The sequence below is a fragment of the Malus domestica genome, chromosome 15 (assembly GCF_042453785.1).
Source record: "Malus domestica chromosome 15, GDT2T_hap1".
In the NCBI taxonomy this organism is placed as follows: Eukaryota; Viridiplantae; Streptophyta; class Magnoliopsida; order Rosales; family Rosaceae; genus Malus; species Malus domestica.
This window is the reverse complement of record NC_091675.1, coordinates 21,607,640-21,624,981: the sequence shown is the minus strand read 5'-3', so window position 1 is coordinate 21,624,981 and position 17,342 is coordinate 21,607,640. Positions and strand designations below refer to the sequence as shown.

General features: G+C 36.2%; 1 protein-coding gene across 1 annotated transcript; it reads left to right on the top strand.

The window, feature by feature from the left end:
- Window positions 1–10,240: 10,240 nt before the first annotated feature.
- Window positions 10,241–16,376, top strand: LOC103401140 (auxilin-like protein 1). The gene is made up of 8 exons (XM_008339850.4): window positions 10,241–10,806; window positions 11,569–15,055; window positions 15,145–15,199; window positions 15,334–15,416; window positions 15,500–15,565; window positions 15,657–15,746; window positions 15,906–16,082; window positions 16,184–16,376. Exons 1-8 carry the CDS (start codon window positions 10,427–10,429, stop codon window positions 16,217–16,219), a joined length of 4,374 nt encoding a protein of 1,457 aa, XP_008338072.3. The 5' UTR covers window positions 10,241–10,426; the 3' UTR covers window positions 16,220–16,376.
- The last annotated feature ends 966 nt before the right edge of the window (window positions 16,377–17,342 follow it).

Sequence of the window (17,342 nt, the reverse complement as noted above, 5' to 3'; positions counted from 1 at the left end):
ATTGCGTGATACCATAAAGAAACAGAAAACTTCAACAGTAAGTTTTCTTGATTGTATTTACTTGACTGAGAACTTTACACATTGTGTAGGAATATATATAGCCTTTGGCTATTTACATAGATACCCCTAACTACTTTATAACTATCTTAACTAATCACAACTAATACAATCAGTTAATTTACAGTAACATAATTATTAACAGTAGCAGACTTAGATGACTTGTCATTCTCCCTAATATTATGAAATAAAGGAAGTGAAATCAGGCATCGAAACCTGCGGATACTTTTCTTCTGTTAGACTTTTTTCACATCCTTTGATCTATTTAGTTGTGGACTTAATAAGAATTATGAACGGGATTATTAAAAAAAAAAAAAACTAACAGTTTTGAAAATTCAATTTATAATAATTAGAAAATAGTTCTCATATTTAAGCCTTTAAGGTGTGCAATCGTAGATTTTGTTTCATCACGCTTTAAATCAATTAAAAGATGATTCAATCCATTTCGTTTGGGCGAGTGGAGGATGTGAGTCGCGAGGGCTACGGATTTTGATTTGACGGATTTCTGGCAAAGTTAGATTTTCAAAAAAGAACTAGAAATAGACAATTCTGATTATCGAAATATTTTAAAATGGAAAAAAAGCTAAGAATGTAGAATGAGAAGGTTTGACCGAGAATGTCGGCTGGATAGCCCAACAAACTAACAATCTTGGATCAGATTGTATGGATTTTGCAGTATTTCTCAACTTCTGGGCTGGACTGGATAAAGAACTATTATTTTTCTTTCTATTCTCAAAACTTGAAGGTTAAACCTGTCTAATGAGTACCAACAATGCATCATCAACTCAAATATTTACTTGTCCAATCCAAAAAGATAATTAGTTGACAAGTAAATCCAATTTAATTATCCTCATCATAAGTTTGAAATTTACTCATTTGGTTAAAAGTGTCTTCAGCCATTGTTCATGTCGAAATAAATTACAACACACGTAAAGATCATAATTTACAATTTTAAAAGCATTTTATCCGTTTCGCTCTTTGCAGGACCATCACTAGTCTCAAAATCTTAAGACGTATCACGGCAGTATCATCTCACTTTACAATTTGCAGACAAAAAGTAGGGACCGAAACTCAAATTTAGACCTACTAGAATCCAACTTAAGAACACTATTAAAAAAGACTTCGATACCAACCAATGTATCAAACTTGTGCTTTTTAATGTTTTCACAAGTCATTCTTCAGGAATTGAGATCCTCTCCGATTTTTTGTGTCCAAAGCAGACAGATCCGAAGATCCGAAATACTCATTTTAAATCCTACACATATTTCATTAATTTATTTCATTGATCCACCTCATACAAATTAACGGTCTGAATTTCTCTCCTTCTCTCTTGAATGGTCCAAATTTTCAATCTGTCAACTTTGATCCACAAAATCACCTCATACAAACTAAAGTTCTGGATCTCTCTCCCCTCTCCGCACTGCAAAATCCGGAGAGAGGATCTAAATTCATTCTTTCACTAGTTTGTTCATGTAAGATGGTGGTATGCACTTTCTACTATTTATGTGCCACCCACTAAGTTAGCGATGGCAAGCAGTATGACTACCACGTCTTATCTAATTCAAATGTAGAGAGAGAGAGAGAGAGAGAGAGAGAGAGAGAGAGAGATTTATCCTTTCCTAATCCTGTATTTGCGCTCTCCCCTCATGGAATAATTCCATAATTCCTGCTTTGTATACAAATATTATACAGTATTTGACAGTAGGTATAATATTCTGCATCATTAAACAAAGCAAATGAATTCCATTTTTCAAGCACAAAAATGAAGACTTTTGGTGCCTTTTTTCATATGAAAGTGGCAAACACAAGGGCCCAGAAAAACACCCCCTTCTTTTCTGGCATTGGTATTCGGCAATTGGCAATTGGCAATTGGCATTGGCATGCATGAGAGGCTTATGGGATACCCAACCTCACATTTCAAACATTTCAAAAATTTCAACATTTCAACAAGGAAAGAGAAATACGTTTGTCAGAAGCACTTGCCTTAAACTATTCAAACACATTCCCAAATTTCTTTCTTTTCAATTTTTTTGAATTTTAAACATACAAAATTCATTACAAATTTAACTTGCTCGTAATCTACTGGGTTTTTTTTTTAGTTTTATATTATTAAGAAGAGGGGAAAGTGTTAGAATTCATCTGTTCCACATCGGCCAAAAGGCTTGAAAACAAACCATTTAAAAAAAATTATCCCACACCGGATGGATTAAGCAGGTGGCCAAGTGGGGATAGTATCAATGTTATTGGAGTGGGCCCATGACCCGTCTACCTGAAATTTAAGATGGTATCGGAGCCAAGGGACGAGCCCGTACTGCCACGTGAACAGGTGGGTCCCTTTTGACCTCGCACGAATGAATGAGCCCTGACTTGGCTCCACGTAGGCCAAGAGATGTCACGTGAATGGGTGGGTCCCCATTGACCCCACGTAAACGGGTGAGCCTCAGCTTGGCTCCACGTGGTTGTCGATGTGTGGAACTTCACGTGTGACCCATAAAATGGGGTCTCATGTCGGGGAAGTGTTAGAATTCATCTGTCCCACATCGGCTAAAAGGCTTGAGAACAAGCCCTTTAAATAGAATTATTTCACTCTAACTATCACCGAGACCTTTTATATTAAAACTCCACACATGACGGATTGAGTAGGTGGCCAAGTGGGAACGGTATCGATGTTGTTGGAATTGGCCTATAGTCCAGGGACAATATCGGTGTTGTTGGAGTGGGTCCATGGCTTGGTTCCAAGTGGTTGCCGATGTGTGGAACTTCACGTGTGACCCATAAAATGGGGTCTCACATGCGGATGAGTGTTAGAATTCCTTTGTCCCACATTGGCTAGAAGGCTTGAGAACAAGCCCTTTAAATAGAATTACCCCACTCTAACTATTACCGAGACATTTTGTATTAAAACCTCACATCTGACAGATTGAGCAGGTGGCCAAGTGGGAACATTATCGGTGTTGTTGGAGTGGGCCCATGCCCCGAGGACAGTATCGATGTTTTTGGAGTGGGCCCATGGCCCGTCTACCTGGAATTTAAGAGAGAGAAGCGAGTTCGAAAATATTACATTAGTAGAGGAGAGGGAAAAGTTTCGAACCTAGGATGAACGGGTAGAAACCCAACACCATTCCACTAGGATATTAGACCAGTTCGTAATCTATTGGTTCTTGATATTGAATGAAGTATCACGTTTGAATTTTTATGTACGCACTAATTAAACAAAAAATTTGAGCATATGAATCTCAAATTGGGTCACTAATCTATGACCAATTCATTTTAAAGTGAAACCTTAACTTTTTTCATCTTATCAAGACATGTTACCTATGTATTGAGTCCAATGGCCTAGGTGCTGCCTCGTTATCAATGCCTACGTTCTCATGTCCTCCAATATGTATGTCCATATGGTTAGTGGTGGATGCATATTAGGACTCAGTGATTCCAGGACAATCTAAGTCCTAAAAATATACATGGGAAGGTCTTTCAAGAACCTTCCGAATATTTGATATGAGTCATTTTTTTGCTTAAAAAGTGTTTGACGAAATGTTTCTCGCATGTTGCGTCAAAAAAGCTCTTCAAATTTTCTCAATAGCACTCATCAAATTGTTTCGACATATGTCAATATTTGTTGACATGAGCACAACTTGATTCAGCTGACAAAAAGTTAACCAAGTGTTCGACAAAATATCTTAATGAATAAACTAAATTTTTTTACATGCTTTGCGTTCTATTTCAATCTAAAAAATTTGAATCCTGGATCCACCACCGCATGTGACTCATGTGGAAAATAAGAAGCTCCATATTTTGTATTACTATAGTTAATTAGTTTTATGATAAAACATCTACTTTCTTAAAAAAATATTTAAAATTTAAAATTTAAAATACACTAAATAGGCAACAAATCGTATATAAATTATAGCCGATTCTGTTTGTGCGTAGATGCTTGAATCTTTGAATGCAAAAAGAAAATAAATTAGCTTTATCTATAGAAAAAGGAGAAGCCTAGTGCTTTATGCATTGGATTGGCCTGTTTGACAGGCAATTTGGGAACAAGTGCCAAAGTAATATAAAGAAGAAGATGCTATCCATAATCCATGTGTTTAGTTTAATTTAATAGCTGGATTACTTAATTACATTCCGATTCCCAGAACCTTGTTTTAATCCTTTTTTCTCAGTTTTTGTCCTGCTTTCAGACAAAGAGAGAGACACACAGTGTCTGTTGTTTCTTTTCCTTCTTTGGAATATGCAATCCTACGCAAGGTCCTCAAAACAAGAAGCAAAATTACTAGACAAATTATGTCCAACAAGCTTTATAGACACGGTTTGCTTCCACAGTCGTTATTCTGTGCGAACGTTTGTTGATTGTTAATGTATGAAACTTGTAAGTTATAACGCATCTTTCATATTCTACGTCTTATGTGACGGTCGCATAATCATAAACTTACGAGAGAAATGTTGTGCAATTATTTCTCCTACATAGGTGTTTGTTGTTGGAATTTCCCTTTATATGCGTTGCTTGTGTTTTACTTCTTTCCTAAATCGGTTCCTCTTGCTGTCACTTACTTAATTGCTAGTGATAATTTAGTTGAATAAAGCTAGACACATCGAATATGTTTTGGATACACATTATCGACATTTTATCCCTTATACGCATATTTAAAGTAATTTGAATTCGAATACACAATATTATGGTTATATCATGAGAAATTTTAAGGAGACTCTCTCAACTCTACATGGACTCTCTGCCCACATCTCATGTTTTTTGCACAAAAATTAACATTAAAATGTAAAGTGACAGAAACAGAAAGTTCATGAAGAATCTTACTTTGAAAGAGTCTCTTTAACATGTCTCTGATATCATTCGAGAAATTAATACAACGAGTGTGACAGTACTAACTTATCCTAGCTTATGAGTTTGTGACAGGGCAGATTAATAATTGAGTGATGCAACTAATTTGAATGATTGTTTTTTTGGTCCCCATTGACATAGAGAGAGAGAGAGAGAGAGAGAGAGAGAGAGAGAGAGCCATGGCTAATATAATAACTTCACCCTGGTAACAGTTAGGGTTATAATATAGTGTCTAGGGTGATGCTATTTGCATACACTTTTTTACTTTTCCCACGTTCTCTTAATTTTTTACTGTCAAATCAAATAAATTGAAAAAAATTAAATAACAAAAATTAACAAAAAGTATATAGATAACACCATCTTAATGTCTCCATGAAAACCCTGCAAAAATGGGAAGCATCAAAAGCATACAGTACCTTATATACACATGCATATATATTATTTATCCACATTAAAATATAAAATGCTCCAACTACCACCCATTTGAGGAGTTTCTTCATCTTTAATGTTGACACCTAATTTCTGCTTGCAGATCGCAGGCTGTGAGAAAATTTTATTCATTTTGATGATTGAATTTAATAGAAATTAATGGATTAGGTAGCCTTAATAATATATAAAAAAGATATGAAAAATGCATTTGAGTGCTTTTCCTTGTTGCAATTAGCATTTGAATTGTGCATGGAACAATGTTTGACTACTCAAAGATGAGTAGTAACTTCTACTCAAAATTCTTTATATTCGAATCACAAAGCTTTGTGTTTATGATCAGAACTTTCATATTGTAAATCACTTTGAAAAGATCGTCTCTACAAAAATGAATTGAAAAAGAATTGTTATTAGCACTTTAAAATTCTCATTTTGCATTCTTCACGAATGTATTTTTCTTTCTAAATAGAAAAAAATTGGAGTGTAAAATGAGAATTTTAGAGCACCAATAACAATTCCCTAAAGCAAAGGTTGTTTAGTCAATTTATTCTAGAAAATACATAGACGGTTATGCTTTTACCAATCCAGTCATCTGGTTTTATACAGTTTAATGACTAAACGATATTAATTTTAATGGATTTTTTTAGAGGCAATCTTTATAGGTTGATTAATAATATAAACGGTTCTAATCATAAAAATGAAATTTTATGAATTTGCAACGAACAGTTTTGAATAAGAACTCTTACTCATTATTTGAGTTGCCAAGTATTATTTTTATACATGAGCAATGTCCCAAAGTTGATGAGTTGATGATGATTTTTTTTTCCTTTTAAAAAATAAATTTACATGAGTCACTTACTATGGTATAGTGGTATTCCTCTTCACTTGTAAGTAAGAGATCTTAGATTCAATTCTCGTCAAATGCGAGTTTGAACTACATTATTGCTAGCGTATTGTGAGGCTAAACTCACATCCTTTTCCTTAGTAAAGATTATCGTTTGGTAAAAAATAGAAAATTACATGAAAGGTCATCAACCGATTCTAAAATCATAAATCGAATATTTAATGATGAATTTTCAGTCCAAAAGGCTTCCATAATCTTTATTGAAATTTCTCCTTTCACCTTTTGCCTTGAAAAATCAATTGTAAATTAATTTTAAAAATGCATGCATCATCTTTACGTTTCTTTAGCAAATTCATTCCAATTTCTCATGGTTGATGATTACTCGATTAGGGATCCTCTTGCAACCAATACTCATCAATGCTGATTTTAAAATTATGACAAAAACAAAATGAAAAGTCGATGTTTATTTGAAACAAGAATGCCGACGATTTTTTATTTTTTATTTTTTTTGAAGAAGTGATATTATCTATACTAAGAAATGGGGGTGAGCTTAGCCTCATAATGAACTAGTAATAATGTGGTTATCAAACATAAAATCTCTCACTTACAAATGAAAAGGAAAACGCCGACAAATTAACAATTGTTATTCACCTAAAATCCTCATAAACAGTAGCGGAGTTGACTTCTACGGACAAGGATTGTTTGCCCTCCACTTCCGATGTCCTTCCCGTGCCCTCCTGTTTTGTATGGTCACGGTTAAGCCACGTCAACATTTTATATTGTTTTTTATAGATATAATAAGACAAAAATGAATAGTAATATAAAATGTTGACATAATTTAATCGTAACCACACAAACAGGAGGGTACGAAAATAACACCAAAAATGGAGGGCAGACAATCTTTGTCCGACTTCTAGAGCCCAATATAACATTTGTCATGACGCAAGGTCTAGTCTAATTAAATGAAAGTTCTTATCATGTTTAATTGAATGCGGGTGGGATTTGACGCTAGCAAAATTTACGCTATTTTCTTATCTACGAAGTTGTCACAATCGAAAGTGTTACAAAATAGTATCCTGGATGGGGTTAGAATCCAAAAAATTAATCGATGCACGTAGACGATAAACGTCGATATTCTCCTACAAGTAAGATATGACAAGCTACTTTCCTCCAAATCAAATCAAATGATGTCATACAATACCTAAAAGACACCACCGTCCAGGACGGATGGAAGTAGGGACTAAGGTTGTCCCAGGACAACGAAGTTTGAAAAATATATATGCGAACGAGGTCTTTCGAGGATTAAATGTTTGGTACGAATTTTGTGTGTGTATACTAAATGTTTGATGAAATATATTATAGACATATCTCAACATATTATTGTATCGATAGGATTGGATAAATTCTTTTTATATCACTAATAAGATTCTTTCGGCATATGCTATTATTTATTGATATGTGTGCAACATGATTTGGCTGACGAAAACAAGTCACCAAACGTTCGAGGAAATGCCTTTGTGAATAGGCTGAATTTTTGTTTACGCATTCAGTTCCTATTTAAAAAATTTGTATTTAACACCAGGACTCCTTAAGTTCAAATCTTGGATCTGCCACTCCCCATCCATCTCCAATAAACCTGGCAATTTCTTAAACGACCCGTTAACACGACATGTAAACGACATCAAAATAAAGGGTTTTGGGTTAACTAGATAACTAATCGAGTTGTTATTGGGTCACACGAGAATAACCCCTTAATAACGGGTACTTAACAAGTTTACACAAAGGTGACATGTGGATAACCTGTTTCGATACGTTAAGAAAACAGTTATTTTGATGATTTTAATTTTGTATACTAAAAAAACTTACTACAAAATACAATAGTCATAGACAATATATATATATATATATGTTGTATATTAAATATGTATTATTATATTATTATTCTATATAAATTAAAAAAATTTAAGTTTTATTTATTTTTATAGTACACTATAGGCAAAGAGTGAGTTCAAAACATTATAAAACATATTAAAGCCTTAATAAAAACATCGTCAATATAATTTTTGAAGACAATATATCAAGCCAAAATTCCAATACCATTTCCTTTGGTGATTGATGGAAATGAAATGGTTTTATTGTAAAATACTTGCAAGGTTCCTCAACCTTGAAACGCAACTCCCTTCATTTTATATATCCTTAAACATTTAGTATTCTGTAGTAATGTACTAATGTCTTTTCTTTAGACTCTTATTTTGGGATATGTAATACTTTTTTTTTTTTTGAGAAAGGGATACGTAATACCTGCAAGATAAATGTTTTTATTTTATTTTATTTTTTATGTTTTGAATTAATATTTATGTGACAATGTGGTATGCATATACTAATTTTATAATGTTTTCCTTTTCTTTGGTCGAATTATGTTTTTCATTTTCATTATTTATTGGTTTAAAATATATTTTCTTTAATGGATAACGGGTCATGTTATATTACCAGTTCATTTTAACGGGTGGATTTCGAGCTGGGTCATATTACCCATTTATTTTAACGAGTATTACACGATACGATCTGTTAAGATATCAAATATGTTACGAACACGAAAAACGCGACATGAATGTCAATACCAAGATAAATGCAACTTGTTTTTTTATTTTTATTTTTTGTTCAAAGACAAATGCAACTAGTTACTCACTTGTAAATTGCCAAAGTTTCCCTCTAAGTTCATCAATTTTACAAACCCACCCCACAAAATAGTGAAATACTAGCAAACAAGGCGCCTTGTCATTATTCTCTGTAGCAAGTCCTTCCCAAAGTGTTTATGCGGGAATCAGGTTTTTGCTCATCGTACTCAAATTGGGACCCTTTTTGTTGGACATTTTGATGCATTGAAATTGAACCTTATCTAAAAGATTGCAACCCAAATTGCCCATCCCAGTTGCCCTTTTTCTCATTTCATTTTTTTAAAATGATAAACATACACATTTTATAGCATCTCGTACACACTTGTTTTTAGTTATATTCGTTGTCATGTTAGTAATTTATTTATAATATTTATATCTATTTAGTAATATACTTATATCCATTTAATAAGGGTTGGTTTGGAGTTTGTGTTTGGTAAATGAAAAAAAAAATGTTTTTTTTTTCTTCTCAAAATCATGGGTTCAAAAAGACCAAAGCAACAGAAAACAGAAGCAGAGCTACACATACTTCTCAATTTTTTTTTTCATTGGAGACGGGTGAACAGTACCAATTAATGAAACTTTCATATTGAAATCCTATCTCATCTTTGACACCTTTTTTTTTGTTGCTAAAAGCACTTTTGTCACTATAGTTTACCAAATACTTATCTGTTTATTTTCACAGTTGTTTATTCTCATAGCACAGCAGAAGTAGTTTTAAAAAAAGCACAACAACCTCAAACTAGACCTAATATTTATGATTAAATACAAAAAATAAAATAAGAGAAGGAAGCACTTTTATACATAAGTTAAAAGGTCATTTGCTATTAAGTGAAATGTCTTAGGTTCGATTTTTACCAAATACGAATTTAAATCACATTATTGCTAGCACATTGTGAGGCTTAGCCACTTCCCCATCTCATAGTGTAAATAATATTGTTTGTTAAAAAAAAATTATTTGTTGTTGGTATATCAAGAAAGTTGTTACTTTGGACTTTTTGGAATGTTCACGTAACTTTTAACTGGAGTGTCATTTTTTTAGCTGAATAATAAGAGCTTATTTGAAAGTGCTTTGAATATTGATGAAAGCGCTTTTGATGAAAATATTTTTTGAACCAATCCTTAGTTAAAATACAAATAAATCCTACAAAAATACTACTAAAATACTTTTTTGAAAGAATGTGCTTCTTGAATGAAGCATTCAGTACATACTGATACCATACGCACATGATATACGAAAATTCTCATTCAGCAAATAACATGTAATTAATAAACGAGGTTATACTCAAAAGTTTCCAGTTGTCCACCATTTACCGGCTACACCCCGTCACTTGTCCAAATCCATAAAAATTGCAAAATCCGAAAAAGGTAAAAGGAAAATTCGTCATGCAATTATACGAGTCCTTTTTGGTAATTTCAGACTTTCCTTTTAATTCCACTTTCGTCGGCCTGTGTCCGAGTTCTGAGTCCTGAGACTCTGCACTCAGGAGCAGAGAGAGAAAAAAAGTTAGAGAGCGAGAGGGAGGAAAACGAAACGCCTCGAAACTCAAAACCCTAGAAACGCGAATTTTTCTTCTCTCTCTCATGGATAATTTATCACATTCTCGGCATCCAAACAGGTCTTCTTCCGCGAAAATGATGAACAATGGCGGCCTGTTAGCCAAGACGCTCTACGACGACGTTTACGGCGGTCCGCCGAAGTTCGGCCTCTCGTCCCTCTCGCCCCGCCTGGAGGACTACAGCGAGATTTTTGGGAGCTTCCACGCGTCACGCGCCTCGTCGATTCCGGTGCTGGATGTTCCCGCCGTCGACGAAAACGAGGTCTTCTTCGATGTGCGGAGCTCCGGCTTCGACTACAGCGAGGTCTTCGGCGGCTTTAACGGCCTGGATTTCGCCGTCGCGTACGACGACCTGGCTGATCAATCCCACGGCGGCGGCGGTGGCGATTCCTCCGACGAAGCCTGGTATGATCATGCATGTTTTTGTTAAATTCTCAGTCAAAATTTGTTTCCTAAGTAAATATTTTATTTTTATTTTTTACTGAAATGTGAATGGCATTTTGGGGAAAAATCTGTGTCTTTCTATTTTTTGTGAGTTTTGAGTGGGAAGTGTAAACTTGGTGACCAAAACAAAACAAAGTCTTGTGGATTTAGGTATTGGGGTTGATTTAATGAGGTAATTAATAACCTTTGATCTGGGTTTTTTCCGGTTGGATAAGTAAGAAATAGTGACCGTGAGGAACTTGTAGCGCGTTTACTCTTGCACCCGAGCTCTGTGTTCAAATCGGGCCTCCCGGAATAGGGATTGTATAGAAAAAAGAAAGTAAGAAATAGCGTCCTAGGGGAGGTTATTTATATGATAAAAGTTCGATTGAAGTAAAATTTTGACTTCTATGATTGTAGAAGGGCGAGATAAATGTGTTTAGCCGGAGTTGGAGACTAACTTCTCTGTTAGGATCTGTGGGTTGTTTGGGTTGAAGGTTGTGACACAGCCCGTGTTCAACACCCCTCTTGATAAGCTTCTTGATCAATCTAATCATGTACTAATGTATCTGAGTGAATTTCTTTACACGTGGAAGTATGAAAGAACAAGAAACATAATTGCTTTGTCTATCATTGCAATAGTAAATGAGGAATAAAAAGATTTTTTTTTTCTATACATAATTTGAACCATGTAATGCTAGAATTTGATGTTAGAATATGTTTTTCTGGTTTCCTCATTCATAGGACTCCTGCAGAATCTGGTTCTCTGTCAGAAGGGTCGGATGATTGCGGAAAGAACCAATGCTCAAATGGAGATCCTTACCAGTCATTTGATGGCAGTAAAGATTTCAGCATGGCATATCATACAGCTCATCAAACAAGCAGTAAAGATTCTTTGAACGGGATGGCATATGTAACTCAGGCACATGTTGTTCCTGGATACACATATGTGCTGGATGAAATCACTCCCTCCCAACAGACAGAACATGAGAATCCAATCTTTCAAGCAGCTGATGATAGCAAATTAAATATGAACTCCACTGTGGAAGTGGTGAATCAAAATTATCTCAAAAAGACCATGTCACTCCCCCCTAATGGTAGTTCTTCCGGACAGGCATTTGGAGACAACCTTAAACATGAAAGAGGAAATGGTAGATATGGTTCTCATCATAGAAGGCCGTTTGTGACTGTATCAGACATAAGCCTTAGAACTCAGCCCTCTCAGTTGCCACCACCCTCTCGACCACCGCCCATACTGGATGGAAGCAGTGGAGATTCTGGTAGATTGTCCTCAAATTCTAACACGATTGCTTCTGATGGGACGGCAGGTGATAGTTCACCCCGGTTCTTTGATGTCGAAGTGGATGCAAGTTCATCTGCTGCAATCTCTGCAGCTGCTATGAGAGAAGCAATGGAGAAAGCTAAAGTACAACTGAAAAGTGCAAAAGTGTTAATGCAGAGGAGGAAAGACGGATTCCAAACCCGTACAACATCGGGTTCAAAGAAAGAAATGAAAGAGAAGGAAGGAATGGTGGGTAAAATTGTTGATGACTGCAATGGTGTGAAAGTTGAGGGAGTGCAGGGCACTTCTGTACGAGAAGATGGTAGAATGAAATTTGTTGTTAAGAAGGAAAGGCGGAAATCTTCAAAGACAACCAAAGAAGTTCCAGAATTTTTAGAAGATGAAGTATTCATAAATGTGGCTAAACATTTTGAACAAGAGAAGCATGGGAATGGGTCTTTCAAAATTGATGATGCTAATGAATGGCAGGAAGAAACACAATATTTTGAATTGGCGGCAATTGATGAGTCCAAGAAGGCTTTTGAGCTGGAAAACAAAGAGAAGATTTTGGTTCAGAGCAGAAAAAGTCACGAGAACAGGCATAAAGAAAAGGCAACCATGGAAGCATTAGAGCAGAAAGAAGAAATCGATAAGAAAGTAAGAGCAGTTATTAAAGAGGAAACAGAGAAGCAACCTCGTGGATGGGAGGAATGCAATGCAAGACCCAAAGCATCTAAGGAGGCATGCAGTCGAAAAGAGCATGACAAAAAGGTGAAGGTGGCTGAAGAAATTCATGAGAACGGACAGCATGAGATGAGTTCTAGAATGGGGACTCTACCTGCAGAACCTGAGAAGCAAAGAGATGCTGAAAAATCAGAAAAGCATGACATTGTGCTGGAGGTTCAAGAGCAGGCCAGGAAGAAGGTAAATGATAAAAGAATTAGAAGTGACAAAAAACTCAAGGAATCTCGTGGCATGAAAAGTTTTGAACAGAGACAAGAAGAAGCTTTGAAGCAGGAAGAGAATAAAATAAGGCTTAAAGAGGCATTTGAACAAGCAGAAAATGAGAAGATACTGAACAAGGTTCTTGAGCAGGAAGAAAATGAGATGAGGTTAAAGGAGGCTGCTCTTGAGCAGGTAGAAAATGAGATGAGGTTAAAGGAGGCTGCTCTTGAGCAGGTAGAAAATGAGAAAAGGCTGAAAAAGGCTCTTGAGTTGCGAGAGACTGAGAAGAAACTAAAAGAGGCTGCTGAACTGGAAAATAAGAAGAAACAGAAAGAGGCTACTCAAATAGAAGAATATGAGAAGAGGATAAAAGAAGCTCTCGAGAGGGAAGAATATGAGAAGAGACAACAAGATGCCTGTAAAAGAAAGGAAGCTGAGCAAAGAATAAAAATGGCCCATGCTTATGAGCAGCAATATGACATAAATGGATTAATAAAGGCTCAGGACAAAGAAGGAACTGAGGGAAGATTAAATGAAACTTTTGGGCAAGTTAGAACTGAAAGCATGTTAGAAGAGGCTAATGAGTCGGAACAGACTGGGAAGACTGCTAAAGTTGCTGGTGACTGGGAAGAACTGAATGTCCTAAACACAACAAATGAGGGGACAGAGAGGAATGAAAACGGTCAGACCTTGCACATGAAACAGGAGGATCTCAGGGTATCTGATGATACATGTAACCAGGATTGTAATCAGAACTCTCAAGCGACTCAAATATCCAATAAGCATGATAAAAGCAGTGAAACAGTGGCAGCAACACAAGAAGTCCCTGCTCATGAAGGAAATGGAGAGAAAAGGACTGAACACAACAATAGTGATACACAGCCAGAAGTAGTACGAGTAAGCATGTTGATTGATTTGGAACTTAAAGCATCTGCCACATCTGCAGACCATTTAGAAAATGGAGAGAACCGGTTCAGAAGGGAAGATGCCAGTGAGTCTCTTCCAGTAGATGATAGTGTCAAGAAAGCAAGTGAAGAAATTAGGGCTGAACCTAAAGCTAGCAAAAGGGAATTGGGGGCATTTGAAATTGACAATGTGCCGGTTGATGAAAAGCTCAAAGAATCTGGCATGGCCCAGCAAAGCACACAAGAAGGAAATAGCCAAGTTGCAGTGGAAGATGCCTATGAGTCGGTTCCTTTAGACATTCACATGAAGAAAGCCGGAGAACCTGGCAGTCACATTGGACCACCACGGGTTGAGCAATTTAATCAAGTGGATTTTGATCATGAAGCTAAAAAGGACTTAAAGGAAGTTGAAGCTGCCTCAATCAGAGAAGAAAACAAGAAAGAATACTCGACGCCTAAACTGGTGAAAGAGTTTGTTGAAAATAAAAGGAAAACAGCAGCAGCTCATCCCGCCATGACAGAATTAAACAGCCAGAAATCATCTGGACAATTTAATGCAGGTCAGCCCCCAGAGAGAAAAGAGAAGAGTCTTAAAGAGACCCCTAAAAATGGGGAAAAAGAAAATGAAAGATTGAAAAGAGAAAGAGAGCTTGAAAATGAGCGCCTTAGAAAGATAGAGGAAGAAAGAGAAAGGGAGAGAGAAAGAGAAAAAGATAGGATGGCTGTTGATAGAGCGACACTTGAAGCTCGTGAATGGCCGTTTTTGGATGCTCGTGATAGGACAGAATCAGCTGCTATTGAGAGAGCATCAGCTGAAGCTCGACAAAGAACAATGGCAGAGGCTCGTGAAAGACTGGAGAAGGCATGTGCAGAGGCCAGGGAGAAGTCATTAGCAGGGATGACAGCCATGGAGGCCAGGCTCAAGGCAGAGCGTGCCGCAGTAGAGAGAGCAACTGCAGAGGCTCGAGAGCGTGCTGCAGAAAAAGCAATGGCTGAAAGGGCTGTATATGAAGCAAGAGAGCGCGTGCAAAGATCTGTTTCTGATAAATTCTATACTTCGTCTACAAATATTGGCTTAAGGCACTGCTCTTCATCGTCGGTGAGTATTTTTTTTTCCTGTTGAATTTATCATCCTTTTAATTAATTCATATTCTCAAACAGCTATCTGAACTGGCTGGTAATTCATAGGATCTACCGGACAGCACTAGGGGATCAAGATATCCATATTCCTCAGTATATGGTGGTATGTGATTTTTTAATGCTCCAATGGTTATTCAAGCAATCTTTCTTTAAACTTTTTCATAGTTTCCATCAACATTTGAGTTATTGCTCAGTTGGCTCTAAACTATTTTTTTTTTCTGAAACTTTCTATTACAGAGAGATATGAGGGGGTGGAAGGTGAATCAGCCCAAAGGTGTAAAGCTAGGCTAGAGAGGCATGCTAGAACAGCTGAACGAGCGGTATGATTTTAAATCATTTATAATCTATGAGTGGTTTAGTCTTACCTGGCATTATAATTCCAAGCTTTCTGGGACTGTTTCAGGCAAAAGCTCTTGCGGAGAAGAATATGCGCGATCTTCTTGCACAAAGAGAGCAAGCAGAGAGAAATGTAATTATTCTCTCCACATTAAATGAACTTTTATGACTTCGAATTGTTTTATCATTTTCGCTGATTGGCTCGGATCTAATTCTGTTTGCAGAGATTAGCCGAGACTCTGGATGCGGAAGTCAGGAGGTGGTCAAGTGGAAAAGAAGGCAACTTGCGTGCATTGCTTTCAACTTTGCAATATGTAGGTGTTATTGATCTGCATACATTTTGGCATTCATTCTTCATTGACTTCCTTGATCTCTTGAGTTTAATTTAACAAAAATAGAACGTATCAGCAAATGAACCTATTATCTTCAGGCTCTATCAAGTGGTTAATTGACTAGATGTTTTTCTTTGACAGATCCTTGGGGCTGATAGTGGTTGGCAGCCCGTTCCGTTGACAGAAGTCATAACAGCTGCAGCAGTAAAGAGAGCTTACCGGAAAGCCACTCTATGCGTTCATCCTGACAAATTACAACAGCGGGGTGCAAGCATTCAACAGAAGTACATATGCGAGAAAGTTTTCGATCTTCTAAAGGTGCGTCAAGTGCATTTGTCTATTTGTGCCTTGAGTGATTTCTAGTTGTGCTTCTTCTTCTTCACTTGTTTGATTTTGTTTGTTGGTCTGGTTTAATACAGGAAGCTTGGAACAAATTCAACTCCGAAGAGCGGTAGCGCCGGCTTTTGCGCATGCAGCCCATTAATATCATGTAATTTGATTATTTTTTATTTTTATTTTATTTTTACCGCGAGTAATTATGTATCCTTAGCTCACAAGAATAGTTGTTGGGTAAATTATAATTGAATGAAATATGGTGGTTGAATGTTCAAATTTTGGAAGACCAACGGGCACATTCTCTGTGGAGTAAAGGCATATGTAATAAATAAAAAGAAGGAACATGTTAAATCTCCACCCGACCAAACTTAAAAGACAAAAATTGAGTTATAAAAGCTAAAGAGGCTTACAGATGACTATTTTGCATGTGACAATCATGACGCCTCATGATGTATGATTGCAGGAGTTTGACCCTTTTCTTGTTGGTCTCTATCATTTTATACTGCTACTAATTATGATTGTATCTGTCTTTTTGCTTCTATACACATTTGGTTGTTGTAAATTGTTAAATGTCTAGTGTAGTGCCCATGTTCTGTTTTCTGCACTAGGGTTTAGGTCAATTTTACGTCATAAAAAATGCATCCTCTCCCCCCTCCTAGTTACTCATAGTATGGGTATATTATTTTACCACATTCATGTACAATGTGATGTTACAACTGACACATATAACAAACATTCAATGACATGAACTTATTAATTCACGTGTCAAGTACACATCACACGCCACATGAATGTGGTAAAAAATATGTGCCCTCTTTAGCATTTTCGCTTAATTAAACACCAACCTCTCCGCACTTGCTCATGCGCATGCGAGAGACATTTTTTCATCACGGGCGCTACGCGCCCTTAAAAATGTGTTACTTTGGTTATGCATGTGAGAATGTCATAACAATTTCTTATTATTTTATTTTTTACAATCATCTCCTTATGATATATTTTTTTTCTCTACGATTGTGTTACAAACTATTATTATAACCATGCTTTCTAATTAATGCACATAGTCAAGGCGTATTATTCTATAATTCCGGGTGTTACACCCAAAGAACTTTTATATATGTCGAAACCACGTATGCCAATTTGTAGTCATTGTTATTATTTTTTTTATCATTGGTGCCACATTATCAAACGTTTTTTTATCACATGCACCAAAACAAATAAGTATGAAATCTGAATTTTTCCGAC